A 24,558-nucleotide genomic window follows, 5' to 3' on the forward strand; every position below is an offset into this window, starting at 1 on the left:
CAAACCTCATAGTATTTCACATCTACATCCTGTGTATAATTAATAATTACTGCACAAAATGCCCATAACGAAGCTATAAGAAGCAAACTTCAATTACACAGCAGTAATTTTCTAATTACTAGTTGACAAATAGATTACACAACAGCAACTGTAGCTTCTTCTTCAATATGTGACAAGTAGATTATATGACAGCACCTACAGCTTGAAGCACTTCCATAGATACCATTAAAATGTATTCTAAACTGTATCTGCAGTTATTGGTATAGCAACATTTTTTTTACTTTACAAGTCAAAAACTACTCTTGCTCCAAAATGACAGAATTAAAAGCATCATAACTGAAAGAAATCAAGTATTCTATTTCAGGATATTCTATTAGCATTCTATAAGAACTGAGCAAATATATGTAAGTAGCTTAAGCAAACTGTTTCAACTGTTTGTGCATTAACAAGTGGTAAATAACATATCTAGCAAAAAAATCACAAACCCAAAAAATCTTAGCTTCAGCAGGAATTTTGTTAATCACTGTCTGCATTAAAAACAGCCTACATATTTAATTATACTGACAGAGCATACAACCCATTCCTTCTTGAAGATGACAGTGACAATATGCAGCACAGACAGCAGTCTACTAATATTCACTGTGCTAGGAGTGAGCATTTCATTAAGAGTGTATAGCAAACAGTCAGGAGACAACAAGACTTTAAAACACAGACAGTGGAATGAAAAACATTTCCTCATGAATTGTCTTCCTATTAATCTCCTAAGAGCAAGAACTCCTCATACTCTGATGATACACTTCTGCTGTGGCTTTACTAACATTTGCTATTTTATTCTCTTCTGAGAGAATACACTCCCTCTGATGTCAAAGCTAGAAGATACAGGTTACCAGTTAGTCTGCCACTTTAAAAATCAGGCTTGCCTTTTTCTTTTGTTCTGCACATCTCTAAGCTCAAATGGTTCAACATCAGTTCTTAGTAGCTGGATAGATTTGGTTTGGTCTTGTCCAAAGGAACTGCTGGGCACAGAATGATGCTTGTGGCATTGCTCAAATGCAATGAGGTCTCCAAGGGGGATGAGATATGGTGCCTAAAAAGGTTCAAAGAGAAAGACAGAAAATGGGAGGGGAACTTCAGTCAGATTGAATGAAGAAAGTAAGTCGAGTTTGGATTTCAGTTACACAAACAAAACTCCTGTAACATTTTGTAAATAATATGGAAATGGAGTATTAATAGAATCAGACCAGAACCTCTGCCAACATGTACATGTGTAAACTATTTTCTGAAAATTAAAAGGTATTAATTTTCTCCACAGAGCACAAGAATTTTCTCCACAGAACATATTTCACTAATATTTGCATTTCTTATGTAGGTAGTTCAGGGTGAAGTTAGGAACCATCCAATGTAGACAAGGACTGAAGCACCTTTCAAGGAAAAGCTTTTCCATTTTACTCAACTGGGATATGCAAGCATGTAAGCCTAAAAGAAATAACATTTTTCAAAACATCAGGTATTCAGCATCCGTAGTATTTTCTTACCAAGCCTTTTACCATTCCATTTCTGCCCTGCAAAACAAGATTTTTCACCACATTCTGTTTCTATAAGCAATTATATTATAATCTCTCAAGAAAAAAAAACCCTATTATTTTACCATACAAATATTGTCCAGTATTTTAGATAGTAAATTCTTAATACTCACTGCCAGTGGGCTGAACACTGATGAACTATGGAATGTAGAATCAATCTAATGTAGTTATAAACACTTTCAGGCTTGCAGTCTGCCTTACTGACATGTCAATAAGCAGGTACCCTTAGTTCTAGATCCCTGCTGGTATCTGTGCTGAACAATTTCAAATTCAAAAGTCTAAACATTAAATTTATTTTGATGACTAAGAAACTGTGAAACTGACAAAATATTACAACTTAGAAAAACATATCAAATTCAGTACCTTCTTTTTCTGAGGTAAATTAATCTGAAGTAGTGATATTCCTGCATCCCCCTGTGTTTCTTTGGAGTCAGCATCTTTTGCTGCAGGTTTAACAGGTATTAAAGTAGTAGTGGTTGGCTGCCTTACAGCTGGTGGAACTCTAGGTACTGGGTCAAGTTGCAAGCGCAACAGTGGCAGAGCAGCCAGGCTCTGAGTGGTTGGTGTTTTGAACACGTTCACATTTTCAGGGAACTGTGGCTGAGGTGAATCTTCTTGCTGTCCTTCACACTGATCTGAATTCAGATGTTTGGGAGGACCCTCACGCACTGTTTCTGCCCATCTCTCCTTTTCCTCATGCTTTTGTCTTGAAATCTCAGGATTGTATCTACTTCTGTGGAAATCTTCCTCTGCCTTACTCTTTCTTGGTGCATATGATGACTGATGGTTCCATAAGGAATCTGATGAACTCCAAGCTACTCGTGGTACTGGGGGTGGCCTGGCAAATGCTGATGACATCTCTGTTGGATGTAAAAATGCTGGTTTGACACGATAACTTGATTCAAGCGTAAGCAAAGGAAATCCATTTGAGTAACTACTTCTTTTTTCAACAGGGATAAGCTTCACTTTTTTCTGGATGCCTGAGGAAGGAGCTAGGAGATGAAATGGTTTAGTAGGCACTGAAGAATGCAGATCTTGGTATGGTGACATTAATTCCGTTTCCTTGCTGTTGCTTTCATATAATGCCAAAGAGGTACTCATATCCACACAATTCTAAATGAGAAAAGCAAATAAACAAGCACTTACACATCAACCATGCACTAAATACACAGAAAAATAGTTCTTTCTACACCAATCACTATGAACACATTTCCTCACTCAACAGGATAGATATCATATCAGATATACTGAACAGTCTTCATAAACCATGCTTTGATATACCTACTTTTATTTGACCATTGTTGCTTTCATCTTCTACATTCTTCCTTGGCTGAAAAGCAGAGCTCTCTTGACCCGTTTTTCCTTCTTCTTCTTTTGTTTTTGGAGAAGCATTGCTTTCAGCAGTGTGTGCAGGCTGGCTCCCTGCCAGGTGAACCAACCGATGCTGCTGTAATACTTGTTGCACATTTGGCACATTGGTAAAGGATGACTGCACTAATTGCATTAAACTCATGAAGTTGATCTGCTGGAGCTGAATACACACATGAACAAAGTTAACAATGCAAATAATTTTAACAGAAGTCTTAGCAAAAATGTCTAGGCTAACTGATAGCTGTTCACTATCAGGTGACAAAAACACACAACATCCCAATAATGGGATGATTCAATAATGATTAATTTGTATAATTGTTTACTGTTTTAGACTTCCTTGTAAGATACCATAAATACCTGCCACAGACAGGTTATGCAAATGCAAAACAAGTATCTTCTGGTTTTTGTGATCTTTCAATAAACGTAAGGTCACATAAAATTGGATCAACATTTTACCACCACTTAAATCCTAGCACAGTTGAAAAGCTATTACAGCATCAGAATTTTTCCAAGTGTAAACTATTAAAGGACATTGACATATGTGATCTAAAACACACTCAAAGATCTATTATTATACCACTAATTTTCTTGAATTAAAAGTAAGAGTAAAGTGTAAAATACGTTTCACAGTGGTTAACATGGAACTAGAAATCTCTTTAAAGAACAACCTGTGCTGTTTTGCGCTGGGGCCACCCACTGAAGTGATTTTTTTCTGAGAGGAGCTCCTGAGATCTTCCTCTGTGCCTAGCAAAACCAATTGCTGGCTAGCTTTGAGAATAAGAACGTTCATGAGCCAATTAAAAACCAGACCCGCCTCTATGAACACACATGTGAATACGAACAAAGCCCGGGAATTCTCTCCTTCCCTTCTGGCCTGGGAACAGGCAGCAAGGCCGGCCCGGCCTGCGGGGAGCCGGGGGGAGCCGGGCCCCAGCGGCTGCCGGCAGGGACAAGGGAGGCCATGGCCGCTGAGTACTAGCCTGGCTGCTGAGATCCCGGCCCTCCCCCCAGCCCGGCAGCCAAAAAACCCCCAGAGGCAGCTGTGCAGGCCACACAGAGTGCCCCGCGGCTGGAACTGAACGCAGCAGGGGATGGAAAACAGCCATGCAGCCGGAGATTCTGCTGTTCTGGCCCAGGGCCCCTGAGATTCTGACACAGCGTGGCCTGAGAATCCATCACTGTGAGTGCTCTGACACCCCTGGCAGGGTGCGGCCGGAGATTCTGCTGTTCTGGCCCAGGCCCCCTGAGATTCTGACACAGCCACAGCGTGGCCTGAGAATCCATCACTGTGAGTGCTCTGACACCCCTGGCAGGGATCCTGTTTGGATCGGCAGCCCCTGGGCAAGATATTAGCTCTTTCAGGGCATAGATAAAACTTGCAGTCCTTCAATTCTCCCTCAGGGAGAGAAAAGGACAGAGTAAAGACACATAGAGAACAGCATAAGACATGAAGGTCAGTAAGAAGAAGTCAAGTCCCAGATGAGAGGGTTGAGATGCCTCAGGTTTGGGCTGAAATCCTCTTGTAAGGCTATGGAGAAGACATAATTGATATATCAGGCTCTTTTTCCTGTAACTCATTGAAAATTTGGGAGGATGAATTGTTCAAATTGTAGATGTAAGCACAGGAATCTATGCTAAAGTGAGCAGATATTGCAGTAGTTGTGATCCCAGGAGAAGTTTGCATAGAGAGAGAAAAGAGTGCCCCAAGGGAGAGAGGAAGACCTCTGTTAACAGAGATGATGATCTCAGAGATAGGTAAAGATAACCTCTGATCTTGAACAGCTCATCCTTAAAATAGCACACCACAAGCTGACATGGCTCATAAACACAGTTGTGGGAAGCTGCGAAAGATGGGAGGGACTCCACAACTGCAGATTTCCGAGCAGCTGCTATTCGTGGACATTAAAAGCCATGAGAGAACTGTTTCTTGTGGAGAAGTCTATGCCATAGCAAGGGCAACTCCCCTCCCTAAGTGAACTGAAGAAAGACTATTCTAAAACTGACTGAATTGTTTCTGTATGTTGTTACTGAGAAAGAAAAGGTTGTAGGGAGCAGGAGAAGTGTTCTAAAGGTTTTATTCTGATTCTTATTATTCTTTTTTTGAGCTGTGACTGAAGTTTTCTTTATACCCTTTTAAAGTTTTGAGCCTGCTTTGTCTTTCTCCTAATCCTATCTCACAGCAGGAAATGAGTAAGTGTATTCTAGTGGGTGCACTAGCATTTAGCCACCACTGAACCAACCACACACAGAAGGTCCTTAAAACAGTAACTATTCCAATTTTTTTAACAACACAGTTGGTATCATGAAAATTACTTAAAATAATTAGATGCTCTCACCTGAACTAATTTAAACATTTCATCTTGTAGCATCTGTCTGACAGTTTCTGATGTACTTGGTTTCTCTTCTCTAGGAACTTCTTCCTTGACTTCTTGCTTTGCACAAACAGAAGTACAGGAGGCAAGACTTGACACTGTCGACACAGCAGTCTCAGAAGGCTGAGAATCACTTATAGTGTCTGCACTACTTAAGAAAGAAAAGAACGAACTATGAAAAACATTCAGAGTTCAAAACACCTACACAAGGTTGTCTTAAATCAATCCAGAAAAATATTAAATGTACCTGTGTATTTAAAAAACATAATTAATTTGTTGGAGCGACTGAATATTAACAGTGCACGATCATGACCAGAGAGCATGTAGGACATATTTACTAACACTTCGTCAAATACTGAATGAGAAACAGTAGTAAAGATGTAAGGTCTAGCTGATTTTGTAGCCACAAGTATATCTAAAATATTATTATCACTAGAGATGCAGGCAGAAAATAATGATTTGACAAATAAAAACAGAAAAAAGACCTGGTTAGTCATAAAGTCAAACAGCTGGTGGAAAATTAAGAGGGACATTTTTAGCTGAAATAAGGAAGAAGGCAGATTCATTTTGACTTAAAGTAATGTTCCTTTAGATATCTGGGCTCAAAACGTAACAAGATTTTAGAGTAATTGTATGTATTACTCCAATTTTAAATTATTTTCCTTACATTTTCCCACAGTGATTACATCTTTTAATTGGTAAAGAATATTAAGTACATTAATTCCTTACATGAAGAAGAGAGGGTTAGGATTTACAGTAAGCTATGAAGAAACTGAAGGACTTTACTTATACCAACAGAAATCAACCCAAAACCACTTCTCTGTTTAAGAAAAATGGTGACATTACTATGGATACAGGCAACCCTTAGAGAACTTTGTACAATTGTACAGAATGGCCTCCAAGTGAACAAACAGGATCATAAAGTAATGGACAATAAGTAATAGTTTTAGATATGTAATAGGTGTGAAGGGGCATATGAAATCTTTAAGAAGGCAATTACAATGTGCAGGCATGACATGAAATGCCAAAAATTTGAGTAAATTTTTTTTAAAGAGTTGGCATGAGAAACTCAAGAAGGAAAAGAGATTAGAGACACATGAAAATGGAGCCCAAAAGTATGCGTAGTTCCTATTTTCCTCTAAACTGAAAAAAGCCTCATAGGTTCCAGAACTGAAAGCCCAAGATTGACTCCTGACTCCTTTTCCTAATTCCAACATTCTCTTTATTTTGTATATATTTATGTAAATCTATCAGCTGCCATAGGATATCTGCATTTTAGAAATTTAAATTAAAATGCTTTTAAGTTTAAAATATTATTGTTCAGGTCTTCTATATAATCCAGTATCTTCTATAGCAATATTATATAATGAATTCTCTCCAGAACCAGAAAACAAAACTATAATGTCTCTTCAAATCTGGTATCTCTGAATTAACATTTGAGCCATGCAATATTCCAGACAACATATGAAAGTATATGATCCACAAGGATTACAGTACAAAAAAGTTCCAGAAAAAGCTACTTTGTTTGTAGGTATAATACACTGTACCTGCAAATATTTTGCAGTCAAAACTACACATCACATTACTTTAAATCAAAAATATTGTTTTATTACATAAAACAGTATAGGTTTATCTTGCCTAGGAACTTCTGCATCTTGTTTTAAAAAAATGAGTGGGAAAGGGTGCTAGTAACAACCTCAGTCATATTATAGAGAAATACTACAATAATTGCAAATACTACAATGATTTGTTATGCTGTTTCCATTTTATATACATGTGTGTGTATAAATATGCACATAACCTCCTGAAAAAGTATTTTAATTAGTATGAGATGAAGTACCTGAAAGCCACCTGACCAAAGCTATACAGATCTGCATTGCTTCAATTACTGTATTACACTGCAATCTGAGCTGGCAAATATTGACATTCATGTTTTGTCTCCCCTAGCAATCAAACAAAAGCACTGAAAAAGTTCCAGCTATTCAAGACAACAGGCAAAGGAAAGTTTGATTCTGGTACACAAAGGAAGAGAAAATCCAATATTAGTTAATATAGTGATATTAACTAATACTGTTAATATCACTACAATCTGCATCTCTAGAAGAGAAAAAACAATGACATAATAAATTCTCCAGGGGCATCCTACATGCAGTTAAAACAAAAACATGTAATTTTAAAAAGTAGAAGATTTCAAGTCTTTCTAAAATTAATTTTAAAGTCTTTCACAAATGTTATGTATACATGGGGACATTTATTTATATGCCATTGTAATAAGATTTTCTGCTTTTCCAGTTATTGTCTATCTTTCTCCTAGATAAAATATATCTTCCCACAAATCATGCTTGTTTTATTAGATCATTACTAAAATAACAATTCATCAACCCAGCCCTTCATCATGTCAAAATGCCTGTACATGAAACAGGAGATGATTGAAACTGTTTGAAACTATGGCTTTGTTGCTATAAGCAACAGCAAGAACCCGAGACATCACTGAATACAATCATTAACAAAACTGCTTTAGATTTTTAAGCAAAGTTAAAAGACTTAAAGGAGTTTAAAAAACCCAAGTCACTTACATATTCTTTTCAGCCTTTTCTTCCTTTGTTTCTTCCAGGTTTGGATCTTCTTGAGCACTATCTACAGCTGAAATGGCAACCTGCTGAATACAAAAAGATGAAAAGATCTAAACTTGCAAATTTTTCTATCCCTCCTGCTTCAATAAAATACCATTTTTTTTAGCCTATGGCAAATGTATTTTTGATTAATTATCCAATTACAAAAATCTGACTAAAAATAATCAAAATTATATACTTATCAGAAGACAGTTACAGATCATGCAACAGAGATGTAACAATTTACCTGAGAACCTTTCTTTCTTAAAATAGTCTCATTATTATGAGATTCTAGTTCCAAATTCATATTCATGTAGCACCCTGGATATATATTCTGCTAATCTCACACCCCCTAGGTAAAGATGAAAATGTGGAAGCAACCCCATTATACACAAACTATCTACAAAAAAGAAAATGAAACAAATGTAGGATTTTGCACATGCCATAGATTCACTATAGTGCAATATATTGAAAAAACTGGAGACCACAACCATAGCATAGCAGCCCTGCCCTTAGCCACTTTCAAAGAAAAGACACCTATGACCAAAAATGATGCATAAAAAAGTATTCTTATTTATAAATCCAGACTGAGTTTTCAGACAGAAGCAGAATAAACATCTTGACGTATTTTTTTTAGAAATCAATTCAATTTTATGTATACATAATATATCTACTATATATACATATATGAAATCATACACACATTTCCAAAAGTGCCCAGACCAGATCTCTTTACCACCTTTTAATTGTTAATTTTATTATTAAGCAAGAAAGAAGATTCACAAACCCTAAACAATTTAGCCCTCAAGTTCACAAATGTATTGATGAATTCATGATACTATGAAAACAGTATTCATAACAACTCAATGCTTCCATATAAGACACTGTCACATCAGGAGAAATGCTGGAGCTGAGTAAGGCAGGCAGACCTGCTCTCCGTGTTACAACCAGCAAAACTAAGGAAAGTTGATGGGTGATAAATTAAAGTAGGAGGTAACTCTCTTCTGAGAAGTAACAAGGCATCCATCTGCCAAGCTGACACACTCTCTAGGGTGGTGCTGCTTCTATGGGGCTCCTGTCAGGGATCTCTCCGAGAGACAACAAAGCCCTGTACAACCCACTGGTACCCACTGCTGTTGTTTCACACGTGTGCCAGTGACACATCCACGAGCTGGCTGAGAAGGGAACAGCAGCGAGGGCTCTGGAGTGCACAGTCAACCCTCCCATCCTTCCACAAGGAAGGGGTTTGAAAGGGTTTGAATCTGGTGAATCAACAAATGGCTACAAGACTGGTGCCACAGTCAGGGATATGGCTTCTTCAGCCATGGGACTTGCTTTGAGAACCTGGTCTGCTGAGGGCTGATGGAGTTCATTTACCAGAGAAGGGGAAGAGCACCTTAAGTCATAGTCTTGGAAAGGGGGAAGAGGCCTTTAAACTAAAGTTGTCAGGAGAGGGGCAATTTTTTTACACAGTCAGAAAGAGATGCCTGAAGAGGAGCAGCTTGTCAACAGAGCACCTGAAGAGCTGCACAAAGGAATTACGATTCCTCCTGCCAGTAACTCAGCTGCATCAGGGGCCTCCATGCAAGCATATAGCACAGGGAATAAAAAAAGTTGGAAATGTGTGTGTCTGGCAGGTACAATGTTACTGGCATTGTAGACGTGGTGTGATGGTTCTGATGACTGGAGTGTTGGAATGGATGGATGCAGGCTCTTTCATTAGGAAGCACAGGCAGGGGACATGAGGAGTGGGTGCCACCCTCTATGTCAGTGACTAGCTGCAGTGCATGGAGCTCTGCCTGGGGATGGATGAGGATCTGACCACAGGTTTCTAGCTCAGATTTACAGGGAGAGTAGAGACAGGTGACATTACAGTGGAGTTCTGATAAAAGGCTGCCCAACTAGGAAGATTAAGCAGATGAGGTCCTTTATATGCAGATAGGAACAACCTCACCTTTGCAAGCCCTGGTCCTCCAGTATCTATTGGAGGGGCAACACAGCATGGCACAGGCAATCTGGAGGTTCTGGAAGGCATTGATGATAACTTCCTTCCACATGTGACAGAACAGCCAGCAATGAGAGGTACTATGGTGGACCTCATTCTGACCACCAAGAAGCAGCTGATGAATGTGGAGGGGAATGTGAAGCTCAAGGGCAGCCTTAGTTGCAGCAATCATGAAACGGTGAAATTTGAGTTCCTCAGGGCAGTGAGGAGGGCACACAGTAAGCTCACTGACCTTCACTTTAGAAGAGCAGACGCTGGCTTCTTCAGGGATGTGCTTGGTAGAGTCCCATGGGATTGCACCCTGGAAAGAAGAGGGGCACAGGAAAACTGGTTAATATTCAGAAATTACCTCCTCCAACCTCAGGAGGGATGCATCCCAATGAAGAGGAAGTTAGGCAAAAATGCCAGGAAGCTTGCATGGATGAACAATGAGTTCTCAGACAAAGTCAAGCACAAAAATGAAGCCTACAGAGGATCGAAACAAGTACAGGGTGAGGAATACTGAGAGATTGTCCAAGCCAAACATATCCTGTGCTGCATCCAGAGCAGCATGGCTAGCATATTGACAGAGGCAATTCTCCCCTCTATTCTGTCCTCAGAAGACTCACTGGAGCACTGTAATATCCTGTGCTGCATCCAGAGCAGCACTGACAGAGGCAATTCTCCCCTCTATTCTGTCCTCAGAAGACTCACTGGAGCACTGTGTTCAGCTCTGTGTCCCCCAGTATACGAAAAACATGAACCTGGTAAAGCAAGTCCAGAACAAAGGGTGTTCAGGGGCCTGGAGCACCTTTCCCACAAGGAAAGGCTGTCAGAGTTGGGGTTGGTCAGCATAAAGAACAGAAAGCTCTAGAGAGACTTCAGAGCAGTCTTTCAGTACCTAAAGAAGCCTACAGGAAAGCTGGAGATGGACCTTTTACAAGAGCACAATAGTAACAGGCAAGGGGGGAATTACTTCAGACTGAAAAAGGGTGGGTTTAGATTACATTTCAGGAAGTAATTCTTTACTGTGAGGAGATGAGGCTCTGGAACAGATTACCCAGAGAAGATGTGGATGTCCCATCCATGAAAGTGTTCAAGACCAGGTTGGATGGGGCCCTGGATAATCTGGTCTAACGGAAGGTGTCCCTACCAATAGCAGGGGGTTTGGAACGAGATGATTAAGGTCCCTTCCAAACCCAAACATTTCTATGAACTCTGATGATTGTATGGCAACTTGCCTGTTCTCTTTGATGTTCTACAGGTCTGATCTTGACAGAGCTATTTGAGCTCTTTGAAGTTTCATATGGTTCCTCAAAGAATTCTAGAATATAAACATAATTACTCTAAATTAAAAAACTACATAGATTATAGTACTGTTACATGATTTCTGACAGCAGGTCATATTAATCCACTTTTTCACTAGTGTGGAGCAAAGTGTTCAAAGTTGCTTCTGCAAATTCAAAATGTGTGTACTTACTGGTGTTGATGCATGCACACAAAGAGAGAGGTAAAAAAATCCGTAGCTTATGTAAAGGATACAAATATGATAATTTATGCATACTGAGCTCTTAAAATGTGCAAACTGTTTTGCACAGTTATGTGAATATTTCCAGAGTGAAAATATATAAGAGAATAGAACATGTTAACATACATTCTTCTATTTCTATAAAAAAAAGGGACATAGAGAAAAAGTGATCAGAAAGTCTTGATAAAACAATTTTATATAATTTAGTTATAATACAAACTGGATAAAACAATTTCAATACAAGAATGAAGACATTAGTACTTTTTGATTAAATAAACAGAGGGACATAAAATCGCATTAATGCAAAACTCTTACTGCTTTATATGTCAGACCACAATAAAAGGATATACAGTTAAAACAAACCTTGTTCTGATGTTACATCCAACTCCTGCTGAACAAATGGTCCCACTTCATTCAGGTCTTCAGTTATACAAGGCACAGAATTATTTCCATGACTAATTTTCTTCTTATCAAAATATTTTGGCTTTGCAGACATTCTGGTAATAGGGATTAGAAAACACAATTAACAATATAAGTACCTGGCTCACTTCAAATATTGCTGTTTCTTTCATACTGCAGCCTAGTGCCTAACTGTAAACTAAGCACTGTTGTGATATAACCAATATTCATTTAGGTTTTCTCTCTGACTACAACTTAAACCAAGCTTAATTTTTTTTTGCATAGCTGTGGTATTTTAGTGCCATTAATGGTACACTCCAGGTACAGACAGGCAGACAGGCTTTTTCCAGACAAACTGTGCTATGTCCTTAAAATCACCTGGTTAAGGCAACATTTATCTCCCTCACAGGAACTTAGTTCATTGGGAAAAATAGGAAATGGTCAGACAAGAATATAATCATGTCTCAAAATACTAGAGATTATTTTCAGAATACTAGAGATCTACATAACTCACTCTCTATATATATTCTAATACTAGAGGTCAATTTTTTTTCTTATTGCAATATAAGAGGAAATGCCACAGAGAAATTCAGGTTAAGGATTCTTTATCTTCAAGACAGTGCAAGATATTAACAAATAAAATATTTACTGCTCTTTCCATCTATTTTTCTGACATGCACACATATGAACATAGCTAGATTACAGATCTAGAGGAAAATAAACTAACATTGTGAACCACTCATCTCAAATAAAAGAAAATTACACTGAAGAGAGGGGAAGTTATCTAAATTCTTTGAGAAAACCATGACACCTGTTATATTTGTAATCTAGATTCTATTTCCGTCACTAAGTTTATAAACAACCATGTACAATTCACTCAATATGCAACAGCTACTTTATGTACATGTGCTGACTGAGAATATTTAATTTGCTTCATGCAGCTGTAACCAATATGCCCAAGTTTGACTTTTTGCACAAAATTAAACATGTATATAATACATAAATATAAATATTGATATAATAATACATATATAACAGTAGATCTCCTCATGCTGCTTAGTAGAGAAATTATGACCAACTAGAGTTCTTAGGTTAAAAAAAATTACCCCAAATCACTTTCACAAAGATTATCATAGACTTGTACAATCTGAACATCAAGAGGAGAATTGGCCACTGTGGAAGAGCCTTCATCCATACTACTTTCTTCCTCTGTTCTCAACTGGGCTTCTGATAGAGATGCAATTTCTTTCAGATATTGATCATCTGGATGCTATTAATAAAAACAACAATAATCAAAATCCACTAGTTAAAAAAACCCATCAGGTACTTTAAAAAAAACCACAATGCTTTCATATAGAACGGCTATACTTAATTCATATCCTTTTCTTTATTATACAGCAAAAAATCCTGGATTTACAGATTTACAGAAATGAGTTTCTCCCCTTTTTGCATTAAGTGAAGCAATGGTCCTCTGAATTATGAAAATAAAATATAAGAAAGATTTCTCAGTGTCAACTGAGTATGAATGGTCAAAGACACTATATGACAATATAATCAAGGCAAATATATACAGTAAGATTTGGCCTTATCCAGACAATATAAAACTCTCGACTTACCACTGAAAACAGTATGAAAGGCAAAAAGAGATAAATAACCTTGTGGTTAGATGCATGCACAAGATTTGTAAGCTGTAAACAAAATACTTGTCAAAAAACCAGAAAATACAAACCAAAAGTAAGAAAAAATCCCTGCTGAAATTGGAGAAAAGTCTTCTCAACCTGAGTCGCACAACCCTCTTCCCTCAAAGCCTTTCATGTATTCTCTGACTCTCTGTATTGTTAATTAAAGAAGCTAAGTAATCCAGTTGTCTCTGAAATATAAATTAAAGCAACTCGTACCAGATTCCTCTGGCAAATTGCCTCCTTCAAATCCACACATATACTCCAAATCTCTGTAACAGTGCTAGTCATTTTTCACTGGTCTTTAACAGCTAAAATACTCTAGTCAGACTGTATTTGCACTGTCCTCAAACACAAAGGAACTCTTGCAAGAGGAACTATTTCTTTATTCTTTGCCTTGCTTTGCCATGTTCTATCTCCAGTAGTATGTTTTTTTCAAAGATGATGTCCAAAACTAGACACAGTAGCCAAACTTACAGGAATTTGTGCAAAAAATGTGGTGTCTGAATAAATGACCTATATTTCAAACTTCCAAAGAGAATTTTCATCTCCAACTTAAGTATTTCTACTGACAGAATTTCAGTATTTCTGGATTTTTTCCATTTTCTTTACAACTCTTAAAAGAAAGGCTATTAATCAATATTCCATGTTTTACTGAAAAGAGAACTATGAGGTAAAACATATATGTGATTTTCCCTACTGGCATAACTCACACACTTCACTAACACTTGTCCCATCCTTTTTCTTACCTTACATTTTATGCTCCGTGTTTGAGATCTGTCTCCATATAACTGTTCTAACAACCAAAAAGATGTAAGGACAGCTGCTGATGATGTTTTCAGATGTATCACTGGGAGAGTCTCTTCTAAGGAATCTTGTTTATTGGAACCACAGGGCAGTCTTTTATCAGACCATCTGATCATCCACTCCAGCAATTTTGAAATATTGCTTAATTTGTCCATCAAATCTATAGGCAGTTCTTCTGCTGGTACAATACCAACTACATCAAGAGTTTTGTAAATGTATTTAGGAATTGCCTGAGTTTGCAGGGTACAGGAAGGATGGTTATGAAAGGTCTGGTTTGCTTGTGCAACACTGACTCCTTGATTGTCAGTCTGAGCTCTGTATATTGGTTTGTATTTTAAACCAAATAAGCCTTCTTTAAGTCCTTTTTTTAGGTTACACACAGAAGGTTCTGTGGTCTGCCCAACAGACTGTACAATTATTAGTTTTTCCAAAATATTTTTGTTTTCATTACAGGCAGGTACTTCTTCAGGATCACAGGATGCCAGGGTGACAGTATAGCAAGACCCTGCTCTAAACACACTTTGACTTCTAGCTTTGTTTTGTCGACGTTTTAGTGTTGTGTGAACATCAAAAAAGAGAGAGTTCAATTCATGCTCTCGAAGCAGCCCAGAAAAGCTAGTGAGAAATGGAATTCCAAGGTCACCGTACTTTATCAGGTCTCTCTCAAGAACATAACTCAGAAAGAGTTCTAAAAATCTAACATACTCATCATCATCACGTTCAAATTCCCACGCACCAACTACAGGCAAATTATCTTGATTAAGCGTGTCTCTCCTACACACTTTGTCTTTATGTTTTGTTTTACAGTTAGGAGGTTTTATCTTGTGTGTGGTATTTTTGTTACCTATTTCCCTTTGTCGTTGGAGTTCATTTTCCCTGTAAGACAATAGATGTAAGAACCATTAATATCCAGATCCATTTTTAAAAGAGTTACATGCAACATTAGTTCCTTATCTTCCACTGAAGTTAGAAACAGCCAAAACCCCCAAATTTACATTAGTACAATGTATAGGTGGCAAGTTAATAAAATTCAAAATCCATAGACAGAAACTAGGCAGTAACATATACAAATGTAGACACGGCTGATAGTAATTGACACTTCAATAATTTATTAGTCACATACTAACTAATATAACATTGGTAATTCTATGATTTAGGAAATCTGTAATTCGTCACTTGATAAATCACCCATAGTAACAATTTACCTGTTTGGTGACTACTTGATCAGCAGGAGACAACTCTTCCCTCCCTGCCCCCAAATTTAAGTCAAAAGCCTTCTGTTGCAAATTTTTCATACCTTGGCAATGAAGGTGTTTGAAGTCTTGTTTCTTCAGTAAATAAAACATCAGAAAGTGTGTCTGGCATGTCTGCTTCATTATATACCTGAGGATTCCCAACATCAGTAAGTGTGCTTGTGCTTAGACTAGTACCTAATGAGAATCTGTCATAACAGTGTTCTTCATCATTTGATGCTGCCTCTTCTACTGGCTCCCAAATATTAACTTCTATGGGGCCTATGTTCTTTACTACACGTCTCAAGGCCTTCTTCCTCACTTCTTCAGCAGCTTGTATAGACATCACGTTTTCACTTTCAGGACTTTCTGAAAAAAGAAAACCAAGTTTGCAGTCTTAATTTTCAGTTTTAAGTTAGTCTCTCAAATTGAGACATGAATTAGATTTCAATTAAAATAATAAATTAGAGCCATTTATAAATTCAACAAGAAACTGTGATAATGTGAAGAAACATCAACATTTTGAAAGCCACGATACCCTGTGACTGGTATAGAAATCGTATGTATCAGAAAGAAAACACAGACTTTGTGACAAAACTCAAAGTTGTTCAACTGAAAATGGCAATAATTGTTTTGCATGGGGTATGACAGAAAGTACTGACGCAAGCTAATAACTAGGATAAAAACCAAAGCTTGTTTAAGATTTCCGGAAGAATGATGAATGTTACCTTTAACAGTACTGTGTCTGAGTCGCTGCTGAAGTCTATGATATTTATCTCTTAGTGGAACTCTTACATCTTCAGGATTAGGAAATGCTTTTACAAAAATCTCTACCACCTACACAAAAAAGAAAGAATTTTTTCCAGTAGCTATCACACAAGTAGGTGTCTTTTCACATATAACTTACACCATGAGAAAAGAAACAGTAGGTTTCCCAAAGAGGAGAAATATTTGTGATAATCTATATTGCTTTTGTACTAGTTTTAAGGTCTTTTACCTTTTTTACTGGTGGCAATTCTCCAAGCAGACTTAAAATTACATCCTGAACTAATTCTTCAACATTCATGAATCTGCAGAAAGGCAGCATTCGACAAGCCCACTCCACTGCATTCAGACAAAGCTCAACTGTGTAGGCATCATATCCATTTGGATCCTAAAAAAATTACCAGAAATATTAATTACTATGAACACTGTATTTCAGCAAAATGATTCATACATTGCAAATAGTAATGCTTCTTAAAAATAAAAACCTCTAACTTATCTGTTAAGCAGAGCAGTATATGATGGCAGGAAACAGATGAGCGTTATAATGGATCATACTGTACGTTAAAAAAATGAGAGAGAGAAAAAAAAGGGCTTTTTAAAACCAGCTTAGGAAAATTCTATTAGCACACAGCTGAAGAGTTTGTTTACAGTCACAAGTAAAACCTGAGGATTTGCCTAAACTGTGAAGTAAGTAATTCTACTTTGACTTCAGGTGATCATAAATTCTTTCTTGTGAGCAAGATAATTAAGGCTTTTAAGATAGAAAATACTGTTCAAAATAAACCAGTCTATCTCATTTGTCACTGTCAGATGAAGTACAGAAAAATTAGAATAATCCACCATTCGAAACAAAGCCATACTGATTATCTGAAGCTTAGTTTTTCTGGTGAAGAAAAATCTTGGCCTTCTTACAGAATACCTGACAAATATGCTAGTAGTTTCTTTCTTTTGCTTCCTGGACCTCTGACATCAGTTGAGAAGGTATAAGTAGAGAAAACATGATCAAATTTTAATTTTTTTCATTACTCTTTCCGACAACCATGTATACTTAGCACACCATAAACCCTAATTTTGGTGTACTAAGTATGTATTATTCAGGAAATTCTCAAAATATCTTGACCTAATAGGGAAAAAAACAAACCAGAAAGTAAATTCTTAGGTCAACAAGTGTAGAAGCTATTGCTTTTCTGGCAGCTCTTCTGACTCAAGTACCAAGCAAAAGCCTAACAGAAATACTGTCAGGAGGATGGAGATCACACACACAGCACACTGCTCCATAGCATCAAATATGTAATTCACATTGCAAGCACTGTGCTTGTTTTGTTCTGTTAAGCAAATAGAAGTTCTCACAGAAATATACAGCAGATCTTTAGAATTCTTCTCAAAGCTTCATACTATTAAGATGTATCTCTACTGTATTAGGAATACAATTACCTTGATATTGTTAATATTTTCCCTTGCAGTTTGGTACCGCCTACAGTTGTCAGATAATTTTTCACGAACATGAAACATCCAACATAATGCACAGAACTCTCTGAACCAACCTACAATACAAAACTGCAATATGATGAGATTCTATTTAAATAAATTAAATAGAGTAGCTTGACATTTTTCAGTATTGTTCTGGAGCTACAGCTCCTTAGTCCCACTTAGTGTTCATGTTCTTTCACATCTATCAGCTCACACCCAATACAGAACAGTACATTTAGAATAAGAGTTTCAGTAACTAACATAAAAGCTGGAAATGAAATGTGTTCTTGATGCATTGCAATATACTATTTCAACCTAATATGCCAGCTGTGGATTTTCACTGGTGTTCTTTCCTCCAGCTCTAAATTATTTTATGTTACTCCATACGGACCTAAAATTTTACAGGTAACATCATCAAACTGATGGGCTCCAGAAGATGTAGATCCATAGAGTGCAGTGCGGAAATTGCAGTAACAAAGTAAAGTCTCTGGGAATGGACTCAGCAAAGGAAGAGAATCTTTCATTCGAATCTATAATAACAGGTAAATAAACAATCAATATGTCAATAAAAACCAGTTAACACTTTACATGTATCACTACTAAATGCACAGCCTCTCAGTTATTACAATACTGCTAAGATCAGTAAAACTCCCTGAAGCTTGCTTTTGATTTTCTTCAAACCACTATTCTGAAAATTCATTTAAAGGAATATGTTTAATAGGAACTACGGCACAAAAAATGCTTTTGTTTGAATGGTACTCATGATTACAATGAAATACAAGAGTAACAGAAAGTATAAGAACTAAGATCACAATCAAGAACTGATTCAACACAGTCCAGGTTGCTGTCACCAAGGCTGACTAGCTTTGCCTCCAGTTTCAGTTGAAATGTCTGAGCAGCTCCCCATGCCAACAACAGGCATGTGACCATGCAAACAGAAGTAAATACTTTTCAGCCAGATCAGTTCCTGATCTCAATCACTGCATTAATGCTGGTGCAGGGGGGTTGCAGAAAGAGAGAGCCATACACACTCTCTTCTTCTTTAAGTAGCTATATTACAATGACCTAAGAAAAGACTGATTATACACAAAAACTTTTAATCAATTTATTCTGAATTTGCTCCTGTGCAAACAAATTGTACAAAAGTAAAAAGAGATCTTACAAGTTCTGTGCACTAAGATGAGCCCTCTACCAGAAGTGAGCATTACCTTCTATGTTAATATTCAGCCCTAATGATTTGGAGCATATATATCCAGCTAACAGCTATAACTCCCAATTCAAGTCTTTTTTTTTTCCCCTTTTAATGGAAATAAATGAATTCATATGTTACCAAGTAGGTATAGAAAGACTCAAAAGGAAACACCTTATGATTTAGATACCCTATATCTTTAAGTTCTGGTTTCCTATAAAAATGAGCATGAAGTGTAAAACTAGAAGATGACATGTACAAAACGTGACATCAAAGCCAAGGTGAGACTGAATGCTTCTGCAGCTGCAAACTTATCAGTTATATTTACAATTGATAATCAAGTTAAAAATAGAAAGTGAAATGTTTACTTTCTGCATAACTTTTCTTGCCCACTTCAGTTGTGTAATATACCACTGTGCTGCAGAGCAAGAACAATGAGCAGCCCGGAAGAGCAAGATAATTCTCTGAAGAACTCCTGACACTTTCTGACGGACTTCTTTCTCTGTTTTTAAAAGAATGTCATCGCTGTCTTCCTGAAAATGCAAAGACAAACAAAGCTCAAAATTAGAAAGGACACATAACTAAATGTTGTTACTAGTCCTAATCTTGTCTTCCTATAGCATAGATAATTTATGGAAAAAACACAGAGGCACACATACTTTCTCATCACTGCAGTACTACCTGGGCAGATGAGCAGACATGGAAGAAAACAGAAAAATGAGCTCAAAAGAACTAGAATAAAGCTCATAAAGATTAGTAAATACCATCAAACAAACACACAAGAAACAGACTTACTTCACTGAGAGAAGCTGGTTGAGGACAGTACAATGGTGGTGCTGGAAGACAGAACCCAACCGGAACCAAACCGTAAAACTTTCTGCAAAGATCCTTGGCAGACTCCATCAAAAGCTGAAATGTCTCTGAGAGAATATCAACATCTGCCATAGCAGCTGCTTTCAGTAGTTCCTGCATTGAACTATAAAGAACATCTGCATCTTCCTCTTCAATGGGATCTATAAAATATTAAGCCCAGAAACAGATAAATTAATTGAATCAATACATGGATTTTCATTCTGACATCATTACGTTCTCTGAATTTGCATTCATATATTATAATAACAGACTCATCTACTTGCTTTAAGATTAAGATCCCATGCATTAAAAACTAGTATTGAATCATTAATTTTAAGTTTTTCCCCGTTACCATGACGCCTATTGCCTTTCTAGGTAGAGCAATGGAACTTTTTAGCCAGGCATTTGCCGGGCATAACACTCTTGTCCACTTACTGACAAGAACTTGAAATGCTTTCAGACAAAAAGATAATAAAATATAGAGATTGTGCCAGTAAACTTTCTGTAGAATATAAATAAGGTCAGGTTGACCCAGCTAACAGCGGGAATTTCAGCAGTTAAGTATTAAGTTAGGAGCTCACAGTATCTGCAGGCTCCAGTGAAGACCTGGCCAAGAGCCAGAGACAAGCCAGATGAGAGACCTGCTTGTGTGTCTTCATGTCTCTAAGGGCAAGACAAGTGGAGACCAAGGGAGCCATGACCACACGCCAGAAATACAGTGTGTACATTGGTTTGTGTGTGTCCTTAAATGTCAGGCACTTGGACAGGCTGAGGAGCCCAGACCAACTCCCTGCTGTATCCTGTATACTGCTCCAGGCCAACTGCTGTGGGGGGGCATGGACAGTGTATGTGTGTGGGGGAAGAGGGTGTTTGTGAGTGGGTGTTGTCAGTTCTCTGGGGCTTTGAGAGCTTACAGACACAGACATGAGCTACCTGTGACACTCAGCAACTGGGTCAGCTGGCCACCTACTCAGCTAATGGTCTTGCCACTGACCTAGCTACTGGAATGACACACACTGTACAAACAGGTACCTGTATGCCAATCTTAACCCTGACCAACAGGAGAGGAAAAGGTGATAGGGCTGTTGGTGCTGCCTGTGTGAGTGGTGAGTAGGTGTTTGTGTGTGGCCATTCCTATGTAGGTACTGTGTATGTGCCTACTGGGAATACACTCTTAGCCTTGCTAGCTGCTGGATCTCATCCACTTTATCAGAAAGGAAAAAGCAAAACTAAACTGCTTATAGCCGATTTCAATTTTGATTATATTTCCCATACCTATTAACATATAAAATTTTTTGTTTGTTTGCTGTAACGAAGATTCAGTTTTCTTTCAAATAAGTTAATATCAAATATGGTCAAACAAATGTTTGGATAATACAATGAGAAGACAGGATTGATAATTTATTTCATTTCTGGAATGATCAAAGCCAAAACACAGACCCTCGTGAAATTAAAGTGCTTGAATATATTATAACAGTAATACACACACTGGAGAAGACAAAGAAATTGTTTCTTTTTCAGACAGTGTATAACACTGTATATGCAGTCAAATAACATTAAAAATAACCACAATTATTTTTCATTTTAAGTACCTGTGAACTTCTTGTATTTAATATGTCCTGATGTTTCAGAAGTTACTGGCTGTCCTAACAAAGACTGTAACTTTTCCTGAAAAGTCTGCATTGGTAATAAGCTTAATGGCAGGTGACACTCTGGTTTTTTCATTCTGAAAGTATAACAAGAAACTGCTCATGAATAACAAAGTAATATCCATACATAATCCAATGAAGGTCTGTTAAACTAATAGCTATGCCAAAATAACTAATCACAACACCTTAAGACTCGTAGGAGTCTGGTAATAAGAACTTCTGAGGCAATATATACGGTTTGTCCCAATAAACTTCATGGAAATAACTATGTAACAAAAAATAGTATACTAATTCCAATTGCAAGTTTACCTTGAGAGCTCCTCAGAGTTCTGACAATACAGCTGGTAGGCCAGACCAATTGACACAGACAGCTTCCAGTCCCCAAGTGTGTGTGCTAACCACACAGCCTCTGGAATAAGTCCACCAATAAAGAACAAATCAAGAGCATATTCAGCTGTCCACACAGATGAAAGCTTCTGGTCCCTGACAGCTCTGGTAACCAAACAGTGTTGCAGTGGAATGACACGAGGAGGTAAATCTGTGAAATGAAATGCACATATTAAAGTTTACATAAATCCTCATGCTATCACATGAATTATCTGGAATTCATTTGCTCACATTGCTTGTGGATTAGTTACAGTGTACAAGTTCTTTTATTATTAATATACTTTTATTAGAGGTATACTGTGGAAGTGCATCTGCAGCAGCAGATGCAGCTCATGCAATGGTATAAGAGTGTGTTCAAAATAAGCTATTTTCCTGCTCAATAATGTTGGATAGGAAATCAAGTGCAAAATCTGTGTTTTTGGTTTTTTTGTCTTAAAGACTTAATCACACTGATGGATCACTTACAAATATTCTTCATATTTGTAGGATATACCAGAGGATACACATGAGATAAATGGAAATTCCTAGCGTTTTCCTGGTGTACCCATATTGTTTGTACACATTCTGCTTCTTGCAGAATACAGAATGTTAAAATGCATTTTTGAGAAAGAACAGTACATAATATTCTGTGATTCTCTGATTTTAGGACAGTATGTAGATACAAACTTGAGACAAATTTACTATCTCCTTTTTTGTTCAGATTTGGACTTGTTTTTCTAAGTTTTGCTTCCTCATTCTCCTGGAGAGGTGCTGATCAACATGAATCCTAAGGAACTATTTGCTTCTCTCACAACTTCTGTTTTGCTCTGACAGTGGCATTACTGAGGAGATATTCAAACTAATCCAGCTTGCACAACGTAATTTTACCCCAACTGTCTCACCATGTACATTGATCTTTGCCTAATCAAGTATTAAAATCAAGGTTTTATTTTGTAGGTTTTATCATGAAAGCTGTCCAAATAAAGCATTCAAGAGGCCACGAAGAAAGAAGTAGATACCAGGGCATGCTGTAGTACAGAAGCATTAAAAATACTCAATGTATTCAAATGCACTACAGAAAACCTAATCAGTCAAAATAAGTTAATATTGTAAAAAAATACGTGGCATTATAATATTAACTTACTGGTAGAGTACTTAAAATACTTCCAAACAATACTTCCTTTATTCTCACAAAGATATGAAAAAGTAGGTCTGAAAATAAAAATTTCCTAACAAAGGAAATCTTTAAATGGAATCCCTCTGAAACCACTCGTGATAAATAGTAATACTCAGAAAAATGCTGAGAGGCAGGACTTAAACAAATAAGTACTACTGGATTCAATGCCAAGCAACTTGGTACTCCTATTTGCTTTGACAAGATGGTGTCTGAAGCATTTGGATTTGGATTCCAAGACTTTGACTGTAAGATAAGCAAAACATGCCTTCCTCTGGCTTTTCAGCTGGGGTCACACCAGATCACAGACTGAAGTACTTCTTCAGCACTGCTGTTATTCCACTTTTGGGAGGATCAAAGTCAGTCAGAGCCAGATCTTTAGGCAGAATTGTGACAAAGGATGATAAAAAAGCTGAGGTACTTAATGCCTTCCCTTCCTCATTCTTTAATAGTAAAACCAGTTTTGTGAGTAACAAGTCTTCTGAGCTAGAAGACAGGGACGGTGAACAGAATTAAGACCCCAGTCCAAGGGAAAATAGTCAGCAACCACACCACTTAACAATTCTGTTGGGCTGGATGGGATCCACCAAAGGGTACTGAGGGAGCTGGAGGAAATACTCAGACAGCTTCCATCATTACCCACAGTCCTGGCTCACCAGGGAGGTTCCAGAGGCTGACCAGAGGCTGGTAAAAGGGACACTCATCGACAGGAAGAGCTGGAAGAAGGGTGTGGACAACTACAGACCTGTCAGCCTGACTGTGATGCAGAGGAAAGTCATGGATCATCTTGAGAGCCATCACAAGATACATACAGGACAAACAGGATCCATCTTTTCTCCCAAGTGCCAAGTGACAGAAGAGGAAATGGCTTCAATTTATGCCAGGGGAGATTGATACTGGATATCAGGAAAAACTGCTTCTCTACAAGGGTTGTCAAGCATTGGACCTGGCTGCCCAGAAAGGTGGGTTGAGTCTCTATTCCTACAGGTGTTTTAAAGATGTGATGCTGCGGTGTTTAGGGACATGGTTAATGGTGGGCTTGGCAATGTTAATGGCTGGACACAATGATAATGATCTTACAGGTATCTTCCAAACTAAGTGATCCTACCTGTTGGAACAAAAATTGTATCAGCCACACTTTTTTTTGTGACATCCTCATGTTTTTTTTCTGTCTCCTACTCCACTGAAAAGCTAACCTGATCATCAAGTTAAAGCATAACTGATATCACTGATACGTGTGAAAAAAATTGTGAGATTTAAGCAACTAGAACAGCTTATACAGGAAATACCTTGTTTGATGTGCAGTGGATGAAGGATGTCAACATTGTGGGGAGGAAAGATGTAGAGCAGCTGCTTTGTGAAATAAGCAGCCATGAATCGTGCCATGGATCGAATCACAGCCATGGCAGTGTCAGTATGAATGCTGGTTACCATCCATAGTTCATGCTGAAAATACTTGATATCTAAAAAAAGAAAAATAAAATTAAAACATTATAATAAAAATTATTTTAAATTTGAATGCTAAA

General features: G+C 37.5%; 1 protein-coding gene across 7 annotated transcripts in view; it reads right to left on the reverse strand.

Moving 5' to 3' along the window:
- The window catches only part of CPLANE1 (ciliogenesis and planar polarity effector 1), a 59,038-nt gene that overhangs the window by 18,166 nt on the left and 16,314 nt on the right, over positions 1–24,558 (reverse strand). For 4 of the 7 annotated variants that reach the window (XM_039709872.1, XM_039709873.1, XM_039709871.1 and 1 more), the window contains exons 16-35: positions 24,322–24,495; positions 21,802–22,030; positions 21,436–21,569; positions 19,787–20,004; positions 19,360–19,524; positions 18,194–18,332; positions 17,767–17,876; positions 16,565–16,720; positions 16,296–16,404; positions 15,633–15,936; positions 14,278–15,211; positions 12,956–13,119; positions 11,814–11,947; positions 11,164–11,246; positions 10,176–10,244; positions 7,903–7,985; positions 5,291–5,477; positions 2,869–3,114; positions 1,947–2,696; positions 921–1,087 (exon numbers count right to left, since the gene is read on the reverse strand). In XM_039709872.1, coding sequence (XP_039565806.1) covers positions 921–1,087; positions 1,947–2,696; positions 2,869–3,114; positions 5,291–5,477; positions 7,903–7,985; positions 10,176–10,244; positions 11,164–11,246; positions 11,814–11,947; positions 12,956–13,119; positions 14,278–15,211; positions 15,633–15,936; positions 16,296–16,404; positions 16,565–16,720; positions 17,767–17,876; positions 18,194–18,332; positions 19,360–19,524; positions 19,787–20,004; positions 21,436–21,569; positions 21,802–22,030; positions 24,322–24,495 — 4,555 coding nt within the window. The remainder of the gene's footprint in view (positions 1–920; positions 1,088–1,946; positions 2,697–2,868; positions 3,115–5,290; positions 5,478–7,902; positions 7,986–10,175; positions 10,245–11,163; positions 11,247–11,813; positions 11,948–12,955; positions 13,120–14,277; positions 15,212–15,632; positions 15,937–16,295; positions 16,405–16,564; positions 16,721–17,766; positions 17,877–18,193; positions 18,333–19,359; positions 19,525–19,786; positions 20,005–21,435; positions 21,570–21,801; positions 22,031–24,321; positions 24,496–24,558) is intronic. The other 3 variants (XM_039709876.1, XM_039709875.1, XM_039709874.1) reach the window with 3 other exon arrangements.

The sequence above is a fragment of the Passer montanus genome, unplaced genomic scaffold (assembly GCF_014805655.1).
Source record: "Passer montanus isolate IOZ18808 unplaced genomic scaffold, ASM1480565v1 scaffold22, whole genome shotgun sequence".
Classification (NCBI taxonomy): Eukaryota; Metazoa; Chordata; class Aves; order Passeriformes; family Passeridae; genus Passer; species Passer montanus.